Source organism: Amphiprion ocellaris, chromosome 22, assembly GCF_022539595.1.
Source record: "Amphiprion ocellaris isolate individual 3 ecotype Okinawa chromosome 22, ASM2253959v1, whole genome shotgun sequence".
NCBI lineage: Eukaryota > Metazoa > Chordata > Actinopteri > Pomacentridae > Amphiprion > Amphiprion ocellaris.
In genome coordinates this window covers 26,060,219-26,074,664 of record NC_072787.1, presented here as the reverse complement: position 1 = coordinate 26,074,664, position 14,446 = coordinate 26,060,219, and the positions used below count along the sequence as shown (strand labels likewise).

General features: G+C 41.0%; 1 protein-coding gene across 1 annotated transcript; it reads left to right on the top strand.

The window, feature by feature from the left end:
* Window positions 1–600: 600 nt before the first annotated feature.
* zgc:112982 (uncharacterized protein LOC503771 homolog) lies at window positions 601–14,221 on the top strand. Its single transcript, XM_023273996.3, has 11 exons — window positions 601–814; window positions 2,144–2,187; window positions 2,278–2,922; window positions 3,852–4,646; window positions 7,660–7,829; window positions 9,360–9,486; window positions 9,571–9,643; window positions 9,740–9,876; window positions 11,972–12,062; window positions 12,170–12,269; window positions 13,892–14,221. The coding sequence occupies exons 2-11, from the start codon at window positions 2,153–2,155 to the stop codon at window positions 13,903–13,905; spliced, it is 2,187 nt and encodes a 728-aa protein (XP_023129764.2). The 5' UTR covers window positions 601–814; window positions 2,144–2,152; the 3' UTR covers window positions 13,906–14,221.
* Window positions 14,222–14,446: the final 225 nt, after the last annotated feature.

Sequence of the window (14,446 nt, the reverse complement as noted above, 5' to 3'; positions counted from 1 at the left end):
TACTGATATATATGTAATCACTTTAGATATTTTTAGGATTTTTTGGAAGATTTTTACAAATTTTTGGAAAATATTTACAAGAATTTTCTTGCCAAATTTGGGGAATTTTTTTTTTTTACAATAAAACTTTTAAGGAATTATTTGAATTTTCTTCCTGAAGGTTTTGCAAATTTTCAGAAATTTGGGGAATTTTTTGCTGAATTTTTGGATTTTTTTTTCAGACAAGAAAAGCATATTTTTGGTGCTCATAAATGAAGACAACATGAGGGTTAAAATGGGACAGAACTCTTGAATGTGTGAAGTCCTTCCAGAATAATGTCGTCGTTGCACAATGGGAAGTCATTATCATAGTGGAGAGGAATGACTTCCGGTAGCAGAACTGAAAAAGCCTCCAACTGAAAACACTCTAACACACTTTTATTTATTTATCTATTCCAATTCACCCATCTGCTAATTATATATCATATAAATTATTATTTTATTTGATTTATGATTGCATAATAGAAACTTGATTTTCAAAATAAAACCCGTCCGGTGCTTGACAGCGTTTGTTGATTCGCGTAGCCCCAACCAGCGCTTATATTTTGAAAAGCCGGCGGCTAAAGAGCCTAGCTAGTTAGCTTGCGGCGGAGGGAACGTCAATAGCCATTTTCCTGCACGTCTTACCGGAGAGAACACCGCTCGTAGCTGGCTTTTAGTTGCATCTGCTGACAGACAGGGTCACATTCTCGCATTTTAACCGGTTATGTTTCGGGTTTTGCTCTTCTCCTCGCTTTAGTTAGCCGCGTTAGCCTAACGGGCGTCGTATCTCAAGGTAAGTCAACGACAGCCGTTAGCCGCTAACTAGCATGCTAGACGTTAGCTTGTGTGCACTGACAGCTTGGTTAAATGTTTGAAACGGTTGGGGAACATGTTATGTAGCTTGTTAGTGATATTTGTGGAGGCTCTTTAAGAATTTATATTCAACAGTCAGTCGTGTTTGAGTGTCTGGTCAGTGTAAGGAAGCTGAATATTAGCTAAAGTTAGCATGTATGCTGTAGCTCCTGAATAGTTAAAGTTTGTCGTAAAAGCGAAGTTTTACGTTTCAGTTTAAGGAACTATCAGTGTAATGTAACGTCGACACACACACACAGTTTATCATCGATTAATCAGTCCGTTAGTTTCATATTGAGTCACGCATCACGCCAAGCGAAGTTTATATTATTTATAATGCAGCTTTAAAGCAACAGCTGATGAGAATAAGTGATTTCCAGTAGAAAAATAAGCTACAAATGCAGCTAAATATTCCAGTTAAGCCTCTGTAATGTTGTTTATGGTTTGAATTTATATTAGCAAGTTAAATATTGCTGTTAAAACTTGAGAAAATTATATAAATTTTAACTTTACCTGACTTAAATACAAAGGCGAAGACTCTTCAGTGTTATTACTATGGAAAATATGCGTGAGTCATGTGTAATACACGAGACCAAACGTTTCTACAGTGGTGGATGAAAACTTTAACTTTTATTTTTGGCTTGTTTTTAGAAACATTATTGATACAACTCTAACGTGGTTAAAATAGTTTTATGCCATAATGATGCAATACTGTATGGAATTATTCAAATTCACCTAGCCCCTTTATAAGTTCCGTTAATTTACTGGAGATAAAAACAAAATATTGGAGACAGTTTGTAATCAGAAAATAACCTGGAATCCTTGTTAAATCATCACATCTACCAGCAGCTGTTTGTGTTGCAGCTTTAATCAAACCCATTTAACCTCCAGTTATGAGGATTGTTCAGATTCACTTGTTTAATTAGATTCACTCCTTTACCAAAATAGTAGGGCTGGTCCTGTTGGAAATATTTAATCACATTTAATCAATACTTAATTACATTTGATCAACAATTAATCGCATTTAACCATAACTTGTATAATCAACATTTAACTGCATTTAAGCACAACTTGTTTTATCTCAAAATCAATATTCGGATACTACCACAACGACCAAATATTCGAATAGTCGAGTCCAGTCCTACAAAATAGCAATTATATGTTGTAATTTCACATCTTAAACTTCGTGTCTCTAGTGGAGAGTCTTGTCTATGTTGGTAGAAAGTAAACATGGTTAATCTTGTAAGAAAAATCTCTCTTTTCCTTTAAGGTCGTCAAAATGTCAAGACCACGTTCCCGATCTCCGAATTACAGGTAAATCAGCTGGTGTTGTGTTTGTGTACAGGTTGTGAATACTGATTTATTGATTTCTGTGGTTTAATCAGTATTTTTTTACTGTTTCAGGAGGTTCCCGTGGGAGGAGCCTGGTTTTGATGCTCAGAGACTCCTTTCAGAGCTTGATGGAATCCCGATGGACAGGAGCCACCACTTCAGAGAAGGTCCAGAAGAACCGAGGGACTACTTCTGGAAGGAGATGTACCCAGAAGGCCAGAGAAGATCCCCTTTTTTCCCAGATGACCATCAGTTCGGACGTCGTCTGGACCAGGAGGAGTTCTACCAGCGGAGGCCATCACCCCATCACGGCTCGATGCGCTACGAAGACCGGAGGCTTCCCCTACCACATGATGGAGGCAACGATGGACGCCGAGGAGGGTTTAGAGAACACCCGCAGAGTTTTGAAGCCAGGACGAGGTCGCCCCAGTCGCCTCCGAGGTTGAAGAGGGAAAGGTTGACGCCGACGCCTCAGTCAGCCCAGAGGGAGGCGGTGAAGGGCTGGAGGAGGGAGGAACCGGGCCGAGGCCGAGGGAGGCCCAGAGACGTCAGTCCTGGTACCAGACCAGATGACCAGAGAGCTGCAGCAGACAGGGAGAGAGGAAAGAGGATCATGCAAGGTTCTAATAGAGGCAGACAAAGGGAGAACCCACATCACGAGAGGAGCCTCGCTTTTAAAAGGCAAAGGAGAGAAATGGATGACGCCGATCAATTTGGGTAAAGTTTAAGCAAACAGCTTTGCAGCGCTATCGGGAAGCGAAGAATGCAGAGGAATCTCATCTCTCTTAATTTCCGTAGAGCAGAACTCCTCACTGTTTGTCTTTGCGCCTTAGTTTCACTAATGCTGTCTAGACTGTAGCAAATATTGCATGGCTTCAAGTTTTCTTTCTTTGCAATTTCTTCTGAAGAAATTATTTCTGCATGTCTTATTTCAAACTATTTGTTAATTCATATAGCGGTCTTCAGAAAATGAGATGTCCTAAGCAAGCTTTTTCTTTTCATTTTTTTTCATTTGCTTCCACTTCATCCAAGTCAGCATTTTATGAGTTAAGCTAGCAAAGGAGCACCATGACTGAGACTGTGTTCAAATATACATACTTCCATGTTACAGTATGCTAGAAACATATATCGTCTGCTCAAATGTGGTATGCCAAGAATACCAGGATGTTCAACTACACCTGGTTGGAAACCAGGATAGTTTTCTGGTCATTCAGACCGACAATTCTCTGCGTGTTTACATCACATACGCCACATATTTGTTTAGTATAAACAAGGTTGAGCTGCCAAAATCGTACAGATGACAGCTGTTTTCAGACCACAGGCAGTAATGGTATAGCGAAAGCGCAATATTATGATCAAGTATTATATCCCAGTTGGATACATACTGGATTAAACTGTACCTTCTTTAAGTAAAATTAATCAGTCATGTAGTGGTTTGTGTATTGATTGGTATCAATCATTTCCTGAGATCGGGTCTGATCTTGAACTTAGCATCAGACTCGGGACATCCCTAAAAAAGTTATGTTGAAGGTATAATAATTAAATCGTACATCTAATGACTAGTTTCAGGTGTGAATTAAAACCAGATTTGCGGCGGTTCCATGTATCATTGTTGAACCATGTCACCTCCTCTTATGCCATCACAGGTACAGGGAGGAGTTTGGGGAACAGGGTTACTCAGTGGACTCACCGGCAGAGGGTTTTGGAGGAGACTCTCGGGGGAAACTTCCCCTCGGAGACATTCGGCGCTCGAGGCCCGTCGTCATCGAACACGGTCACGGCATGACCGGCAGCAGAGAAGTGCCTCGATGGGAACAGTTTGACAATCGCAGGGATCGTGAGCCCGACTTTGATCGGCAGAGGAGTCCTCGTCCAATGAGCTCCTCTCAGGAGCGTTTCAGGATGTCCGACAGCAGGTTGGATGGTCAAGAAGACACAAGAGAACGGCATTTTCAAGATAACCCAAGAGACTCCAACTATTCTGAAGCTAGGAGGAGCCCAGTACAGGACAGACCAAACACCATGAGATTTGATAACAGAGCTGGTACCATGAACCAAATGGGGAGAGGCAGTGATCGTCCACTGAAAAGGAACTACAACCAGACTCAAGGTGGAAGGATTGGACAGCCCAGGAGTCAACCACGCCTACAGAAGGGTTACCAAGAGCATCCTCACGAAGACCAGAGACCAGGTTTCCGACCCTTCAGGGAAGATTATGAGGACCACATCGAAGTGGAGCCTAACTGGGCAGAAGAAGACAAACCCCAACAGTGGAACAGGCCTGGAAGTCTGGACCGAGACCTGAACCGAGACCTGGACCCTAAGATGCCCCGTCAGAGGCAGCAAGGATGGATCAATCAGAAAACCGACAACGCGACCGTTGTGACGGAGGAAACACTCACAATCAAAGTGGACATGAGTCGACCCGTAAACCAAAACAGGTAGAGTATTTCTAAAAAGTTATCCAGGGTGAGAGGGGAAAGTTCACACTTTCTTTTTCACAAAGAAAATAAACTAAGAAGAGAGCAGCCACGTGGAGCACCAAGACTGGCATCGAAAGGACGATGAGCACTTCATCATGTCAGATGGCTTCCACTGAAATGAATCCAGAATCGGCACCACTGCTGGTGGATAATTTGAGGTCCTGCTGGAGCACCGGCCACCTCACATTGTACAGTCAAGAGGCTTAACCGAAGTTCTTCCAAGTTCCTCCACTCATTTTCATCCAATCGTGAAGTCGTCCGAAAGAAGCTTTTGCTGTTCTTCAGGCAGAAAACTCAAGAAAAGCTCAAACTTTCTGAAGAAACACTGAAGATGACGTTTGAGAATGCTGTAAGCAAGCATTCATTGTTTTTTCAAAGGAGAAAGAACCAACTGGAAGAAAACTCTTCCTTCTTCACATTTACAGTTTGAGTCGCATGCCATTCTACAGGAGTGAAAGAAGAAGATCGACACTGGAAATATGTGACTCGATCCAACATGAAGAAATGAACCTTCAGGATCTGATACTTGGTTGTGATTCAAGATGTAAGGACAAAGGTTCTCTGTGTGACTGAATCTTCATCTGTTCTGACTGATAATGGAAAGGAAAACAGTCCTGAACAGCTGGAGTGATGTTTGACAGACGTTGGTTTTTGTTGGAAAGCTGAACCGAAGCTCATGCTCACGATTTTTAAGAGGACGTTCAAAGTCAAAGGCAGCAGATTTGTCTTCCACTGGAGTTTTTTACGAGAATTTCAGAACCCTCAGGACTGGAAGGATTTCGCTGAAGAGTGATGAGGAGTGAGCTGCAGAAAACTGATGCTGATTTCCTTTTTAAAAATTACTGGAAAAGGTCTCCAAGCGCCACCTGCTATATCATGCTATGAAGTCTAGAAAACGTGAAGAGGACTTTTTTTTTTGGAGCCGCTTTGACTGAGAATGGAAAAGACTGTGACAGACGGCCGCTGTGTTTTTTCATTGAACCACCACCGTCTGATTTTCTGACGCAGCTGTTTGAGGAGACTTCAGTGAAGACGGATCATGAAGTAAAGACTTGACAAGAGAGGAAGCGTCTGTTCACTTCTTCTTTTTTAGAAAGGAAGTCAAACAGTGACGAAAACATGGAAGTACCGATGGGCGAACCAGTGAAACAACACAACTTGTGTAGAAGCCATGTGGTTCGTCTTCGCAGTGCTACAGAGAGGAAGCAAGCAGGAAGTAATGCGATGAAAATATTCAAGGCACAAATCAAGATGTTTGATTGGAAGATGAGAGTTTGAAAGATGTTTAATCACTTGTGGGAAGAAGGTGGAGACAATCGCACCGGTTGGGTCGAAAGATGTTGGCGGGCAGGTTTCCCCTTTCCGTGTGGATGAGCTGAGAGTGTTTATTCCTGTTGCTTCTGCCTGGTTTGGCTGCTGCTGAAACGCTGGAAGACGATTCAGAGATTGTCCGTGATGCAAAAGCTGCAGACGGACATGATAAACTGGGACCGATGGATGGAAAAAGATGGAAAGGAACTGTGGAGAAGATTCCAACGTACAGATTTCAGTTTCACAACATCAGGAGAAGAATAATTGACATAATCATCAGCGCTGTCTAAAAGACAAATGAAAACAACAGATGGCACAATGTCTGTCGAAAGGAGGAATTGAAGTCTTAAAAGCTGGAAGAAAAAAGAAATCGGAGCATTTTCAGTGCTGTCACAAGAAGATGTCAAAGCTACGAAGACAAAATCAAATGTCCTGAAGAACACAGGAAAATTGAAGTTGAAATATCACCGATTTAAGAAAAGAACAAATTGAAGCGATGAACGTGATCATTAATGCTGTCAGAAGGAGGAGTTAATTCGATAAATACCGTCATTACTGTTGAAAAGACTCCATACACAGAAACTAATGCTGATAAATGGGAAACTTCATCAAATCGTTCGCATTCAAAGGGAGATGTTGAATTCAGGAATAAATCAGGCTCTTCAAGGGACTGAACATCACAAGGAGGATAAGAAGTCGAGTCCTGAAGCAATTGGAAACGAAGAAACTCGTTTATTTTCCTCTCAAGTCATAAAACACAAATTTCTCCACGAAGCCGTCGAAACATGCCCACTGAGACTCGGTTGTGCCACCAAACCGAAGATTTCGGACAAGAAAAGAAGTGTGAACTTTCACCCAACCTTTAACTCACCGGTCTGGAAAAAAACGGGGCATATTGGTCCTCTCTGGGTTTCACTTTAAGCCTTATTAAATATCCATGAAAATATTCTGAATTGAATCTGTGTCGGGGTGTAAAGTCAGTGTTAAAGGTGTAGTTATTGGAAGAGCTCATGGAAGGTAAGTCTGCTGGGTAAGGTAAAGAGGATTTTAATATTATTTTCCTTTGTTTTTGTTGTTTATATCCCGTGTTTCTACTTACACAAAGTGATTTTATATCCAACTTCAAGCATCAGTATTATTGCAACGTATCGTAGTTTCAACAGTAAAACTGCAGCAGAAACGATCTCATTGGTACCCTGGATGTGTTTCTGTTTCACTTGGTCCAAAGTTATTCCAGTAAAAATCCAAAAGGACTAAACTTTTCTTCATAATGAGCCAGAAGTTGTCCAAAACACATAAACCTGGCCAAAATTCCACAAAAAACTCAAAATAACTAAACCGTTCTCCATGATGAGCCAAAAATTCTCAAATACCTGAAATTTAACCAAAAAAAGACAAACTCTGTGTTCTTCAGTCATTAAAAGGCTAATATTTGTTATTTGGAGAGGAATTAAAGTTTCCCTGGTGTCCTCCTCCTCCTCCTCCTCCTCCTCCTCCTCCTCCTCCTCCTCCTCCTCCTCCTCCTCCTCCTCCTCCTCCTCCTCCTCCTCCTCCTCCTCCTCCTCCTCCTCCTCCTCCTCCTCCTCCTCCTCCTCCTCCTCCTCCTCCTCCTCCTCCTCCTCCTCCTCCTCCTCCTCCTCCTCCTCTTTCTCCCCTGCAGCTCGCTGTGTTACTCCTCAGACCGGCAGCTCTCTTTAGACCTGGTCAACGTCGGCCGCCAGCGTCTGGACTTCCTGCCCATGCTGGAGCACTCTGGGACGTACCGGGAGACCGCAATGCACACTGGGACGTTTGCCCAGGAGATCATCACGCTGGTGCACCTCGTCAAAGGTCAGAACTGCTCATATACTGTAGAGAAACTGAATTCTGAGAGCTGGAGATTTTACATGTAAATAAACGTGTGATTAAGCACATCAGTGCCAGTAAAACTGTTTCACAGTATAGCAGTGTTTGTCATCTGGTGGGAGAGCTAAAGAAAGGAGCATGTGTGCAGGAGCATGGTTGAGAGTATGAAAGAAAAATATAGGAAGCTTCAGAGAAAAGATGGTGTTCTAAAGAAGCAAGATATCAGCTGAGAGTCATGTTATTAGCACATGTAGATGGTGTTATGTGCAGTTAATCCAACTGCCAGGAGGAGACAAAAGCTCTGGAGCTCATTTTTAGAAGGAAACCTAAATCTAACAATTGGCAGTTTATCTATGAACAGCTTCAGTACAGTGCAGTATTCACTGAAACAGTAAACTAAAGGAAAAAATTGGAATTTGGTGTTCAAAATTACAGTTTATCAGTTCGTGCTTCCCCCCTGCCATCCTCAAAACCAGCTGATTATCCGTCTGCACTAACTTTATTATGTTTACTGATAACATACAGAATTTTACCTTCATTCTATGAATACTTTCAGAGCTGCAGGCCCTTGAAGTACAGAACGGTGGATTTAAATAATTTTTTTCAGGCTTTTTTAACCTTATGGCTTTATGCAGGTATTTTCTGGTCTGAAAGACACACTTGAGTTTGGTTAAAAACTGCAGTTAAATCAGTTTTACAATCTAAACATTAACTCTAGTTTTTTTTTTGTTTTCTTATAGAACCAACTTAAAGCGTCAGTATTATGGGATGTATCATAGTTTGAACAGTAAAACTGCAGCAGTTTAATGACAGTCAAGTATCCAAACTGACTCAACTGTTCTTCATAATGAGTCAAAAATTGTCCTAAACACCTGAAATTTAACAGAAAAAAGGATAAAATCTTACACATAATTGACACAATTTGTCCAAAACGACTACAAAAATATCCAAAATACCTAAAACATGTCCAAAATGCCTCAAAGTATTTCTAAAATTACTTGAATTTTTTTCCAAAATGACACAAACATTGTTTAAAAACCTGTTGAATGAGTCAAAATTCACTGAATGACTTAAAGAGTCTAGAATCAACTAAAAACAAATGGCCAAATCACTTTAAAATGATCCAACATACCTTAAATTTATACACAGTGATTTTATATTCACCTTAAAGCATTATTATTATGGGATGTATCATAGTTTGAACAACAAACTGCAGCAATTTAATAGGACTAAATAGAGTCATAGAAATAATCATTGGATGTGTTTCTGTTTCACTTTGTCCAAAATTATTATTTGTCTTTATGTCCAAAATGACTAAAACTTTTCTTCATAATGAGCCAAAAGATTGGTCCAAAATACCTAAATTAAACCAAAAGAATGATAAAATCTTGCCCATATTTGTCACAATTTGTCCAAAATGACAACAGAAATGTCCCAAATGCACAGCTTTTTCTTTTTACTACCTGGTTCTAAATATTTTTGGACTCTTAAAGTGCCTCCCGTCTGCTCCTACAGATCAGTATTTCAGAGACGACGGCGTCACCCTGAACGAACGCTTCTCAGCGCCACAGAAAGGCGGTTTTCCAGAGGAGGAGGAGGAGGTGGAGGAGTTGACGCTGGACCAGAGGTTCAGTTCAAACCGGTGGGTGACAGACGGGAATATTCTCACTGTGTTTGGTATCAAATCAGGACTAAACTTAACATTATCGTTGTTCCTCTTCTGCAGAGGCTTCAGTTTAGACATGAGCTCACTGCTTCATGACGACGAGCCTCTGTTCTCCAGACTGGGACCCATGCAGGTACAGAATGAACAACTGAGTATTCATTGATTGATTGATTACTGATCAGCAGCGGTTGGGATTTCCTCGTTAATCGTACCAACGGTGTGATTCCAGGGTTTGAGCCAGCAGCCGATCCGAGGCCCCGGCGACCTGCGACACGACCTGGAGAGGAGGCGGCAGGAGAAGCTGGAGGGGGTGAAAGTCACAATACCAGGAAGCAGCATGTCACAGCGCCCCCTAGGTCCCGTCAGGTGAAACTGAAACAGCTGGTTTCACTTATTTCTGTTGTTATTTATCAGATTCATCATTGTGGTTTCAAACTTCTAGGGTGCTGTGCAGGGCAAGGTCATTGTGTTTGTGGGTAAATCGATATTAAATGGCCACATTCTATGGTGCCGTGATTTCTACTACAAAGTTTTTCAAGATTTCATCCTTTGGTTTCCTTCCAGACATACTTGATATACTATATATTCATGGCTTAAAGTATTCAGGCACCGTGCTGGATTTCCGGCATGCGGCACCAGCGTTTGGCTCGAAAAAAAAGAAAAAGCGATAGGACAACATTGCCAATCGAGTTTGTCTACGAATGGAATGAGGGGAACGCAGCTTTTGCTCTCAACCAAAGTAATGTCACTAGCCAATGGGAAGTAGAGCGGGGGCGGGTCTGAGAAACACGTTGAGATCCAGATACAGTTGAGTCCGGCTCTCAGAGAGCCCAGTGTTCCGCCAAGGCTTCTCAGTCGATGTCTAACAAGTCCTCAGTGGTGGATTTGTAGTAGAATCGCATTCGTGATTGTCTGCAGGCAGCTGACGTAGTGTTTACTTGTTGTCGTGGTTACAGTGACGCCATGGTGCCGTGGATCTCTCAATGATACAGAAATCTTTAACAAATCCGTGCATCCAGACTATAAGCTGCATCACTGCCACTCGGTCCTTGTGTCATTTCTGACTTTCCCTGAAAATTTAATCCAAATCCGCTATTCCGCTTTTTTGAATAATGTTGTGTACAGACAAATAGACGGGAGGACAAATGTACGCCGATCGTCACATAACTCCGCCGCGTTCCTACAGAGACAGCAAGCCCTTTGGTTGCTGGTGCAAAACAAATGAAGGAGCTGGTTGCTTGCTTCTGAACCACGTCACGAGTCAAACCCATAGAGCTGCTGTCCGCGATCTACAACCCGTCTGCTGGGAGCAACAGCCACTGCTGAGCTAGGCCTGCCGGCATCAATCACTGACCGGGTTTGTGATTTAAAAATATGTGTGCACGCTCATTGCAGAACACGTCGTTCACCAGATCTCAGCCACTCGTTAATCTGTGTAAAAAGTTGGCCGAAGATAAGAGTGCTTTGTCCAAACTGTCCATGTCAAATCAGCACTCATCACTGAATATTAATAAAGCCACTAGCCAGAGCATGGACAAAATTCTTAATGTGCTTGTTTTTTTTTTTTTGTTTTTTTTTTGATGATGAGAATAACTGTAGAGTAACTACTCAACATTTGGCAAACACAAAAGTGAACATTGCCAATGCCTCAATACTTATGGAGGAAGTAAAAAATGTCAGAAAGAAAGATGACAAAGATGAGAAAAAAATAAAGATTCAGCTTACCTGTTCTTGTAGCACTGTAAATGTTTTTTTAAATTGAACTGTAGTTTTCTGTAGTTAACTATTTGTTTATTTTCTGTTTTCTTGTTTATTTCTGATTGTTTAAGTTACCAGTTCTTAGAGCACTTTAATGTTTTTTGTTATTATTTGAACTAAACTATAGTTTGCTGTTATAAACTGTATTATTTATTTATTTTATTTATTTATTTTTTGCACTGTAGCTGTTTACATAGTTGTATTTCAGAATAAATAGTTCCAATGGTGCACATATTGTTAAAAGGTAAATCAATGTCCTTTTCCATGTCTTTTACTGATTAGTTGCCAAACAATATATTTGCACCATGTTGTAGTCAAATGGAGTACTACCGCCACCTACTGACCTTTATTGTATTACTATAATCTGTAGTCTGAGTTTGTGAATGCACATATCTTCATTTCTTATTAATTAGCTAGATTGTACCCCGATTCCCCACCCAAAAGCAAAGAAGTTCAGGCTCAGTATTATTTTTCACTTTAAGCCCTGTATATTGGGGTTTTTTTTGTTCAGTTGTCTGTCTTGTATTTATTCAGTTATCTCCTAACTTATGTACTCCAACATATATTTATATGTAACAATAAACGGTGCGTATAATTCAACTGTTATTATCATTTTTATTTTGTGTTTGAGGTATTTATGTGTCTTTGCTGTTCTGTGTTATTTCAGCATTTGATTGAAATGTTTTCAAAATGTTTGTGACAGTGAGCTGGACTTGGACTATAGTGAGCAGATGGACCATGAAGGATTTTCCAGCTGGGCAGACGAACAGAACCGGAGACGAGACGGCAACATGGTGAGTCTTAAAGAGTAGATATACTGTTTCCAGACCTGTGGTCCAACTAATGGAGGCTACATGTTGGAGTCCAACTGACCTTTTTAAAATATTTTTCTCTCCTTCAGGGACCAAGGAGGGGACCTTCAGACAGACTGAACACAGGACCCCAACGCAGGAACAATCGCTTCAATAACCGCCGACAGAACATCCACAGCAGCCCCACAGGTACCTGAACACACCTGGAGACTAATGCAGCCATAAAAGAAAGAAAAAGCTGTCTCACATTCACTTTCTATCCGTTAATCTGTCGACTAATCCCCTGAAGTTTAAGTTAATTTTACTTTTGAGCTTTATAAGTGTGTATTAGCAGGTTAAAGGAAGTCAGATAACTCTCCCTACTTGTGAATAAACAACACTCGTGGTGGTTTTGTCTTCAAAATAGTTCCTGTGTGTTTCTATTAGGACACTGGTGTGGCTGTGGTTTGCTATTGAATCTCTACACAGTGTATAAACCACCTTTTTGTTCTGTGATCATTTACAATGGGGTCATTTCGGGTAACGGTGTTCCTCCAACATCATCAGAGTTTGTCCAGAGTTTATTCATTTGTCATTTAGGACCTTTTGGCAGAATTTTAAGAAATTTTCATATTTTATCAGACCTGAGGATTTTTGTATTTTGACCGACAGCAACGTCTCCCACATCCGTGAATCTAATCGATGAAATCAAAGTTATTACCGTCGTCACAATCCCTGATTTTAATCGTCTTGTGTCTTTTCTCCAAGATTCAAGAGTTTTTGTTTGTCACGTACTCATACAGTCAGTGCAGTGACTTTTCCTTATTGCTGTGAAATGACAAGAAGTTCTTTATTCTTTGAAAACTATAGAAATTTAGCAAAAAGTCACAACTAATACGGAGGTACACTACTGGCCAAAAGTTTGGAAGCAACTTGAAGTTTCCGTTCACAGTGTCTTCCTTCAAAACCAGAATGAATTCTATGGATTCTGGGATGTATTTACTGCATGATCTGACTTTTCTTTCATTGATGTGCACCATTTTCCTCAATTTTCCTTCAGGCATATGTTGAAATTACCAGGAAATTGCTGAATAAATGTTAACAAGAGAAAAGAAGGGCTTAGTTTTAGGATTAAGAAGATCTACAAGAGTCACAACGTCAGCGAAAAAGTTATAAAACCAAAGAGCTGAAGTGTCTTATTCACTTTCGGCTTTTGAGAGTTTGTGTCCATCTCTCTGACAAACTACTGTCTAGAAAGAAACAGCTGAGTAAAGAAACAAATACCTGATAAAAACAGTGAAATATGTATTCTGATGAGTGACTTTATTTGGTTGTTAAGTACACCAATGAATCAGATTCTTTTTTTTGTACAAATCTGATCTTGCTTCCAAATGTTTCTAGATGTTTATGTGTTGGGTTCAGAGGTCTCAGGTCACTGTGCTGCTACGTTTTTAGCCACAACCCAAACCGCTGAGCGCTAGACGGCTAACGGCTCATTGCTACCAGCGTGGAGCCGCTATCTGAGGCTCGGCACGACGCATTTAGTCCGACTTATTCGACTTCCGCTTGGTCCCGTTGTGTAACACGTAGAGGAATATCCCCTGTGACCGGCTGACACGTTTGAATTTAAGGAGGTTTCCCAGCAGATCAGCCGCTAATCGGGCCTGAGCTCGTCCAATCCCATCTTCTCGACTCCTCTTCCTCCATTGGGCCTTTTCAGATCTCCTCCTGCTGTTTGTTTGTCCTTTCTGCTCTGCTCCACCCTCCAGCCGTGGCCTGGATTCCTCTGACCTCTTTGTCTTTCTGTCTTTCTGTATTTTCACCACTCGTAGGTCCCAACTGGTGACCCGACACCGGATCGTTTCTCTGTGTGGACGTTGGCGACCGATAAACGAAACAGAAATCATGTTCTGGTTCTTGAACTGTGAAGACGTTTCCACTCGGAGAACGGCTGGTGGTTTAAATAAATGTGAAACGCTGAAACCCGGAGCGCTGGTCTTTCACACTGTCGGTGTTTCATCCTCGTTTTAAACAGATTCAGAATATATGTAAACACTGATAATGTTTGAACATGAATTTTTCCACATCAACACGTCGTCCTGCACTTAGGTTTGGCTTCCTAACAGTTCATTATGTTGCTAATAAACATAAATGTTATATAATTCTGACTCCTGTTTTCATTCTGACTCGTTTTAATTTACTTTTCACAGTTTTACACCAACTTTACTGCCTTGTTTTCTTAACATACACCAACCGGTTTGCAGCAGTGTTTTCGTACTCGTTTACCACTTTATCTATAAAGTTCTTCGCTTTTCCTATTTTGTCTTATCTTAACTTAGCTTAACTTACCCTATTTTGTCTGATCTTGTCTTGTCAGATCTTACTTT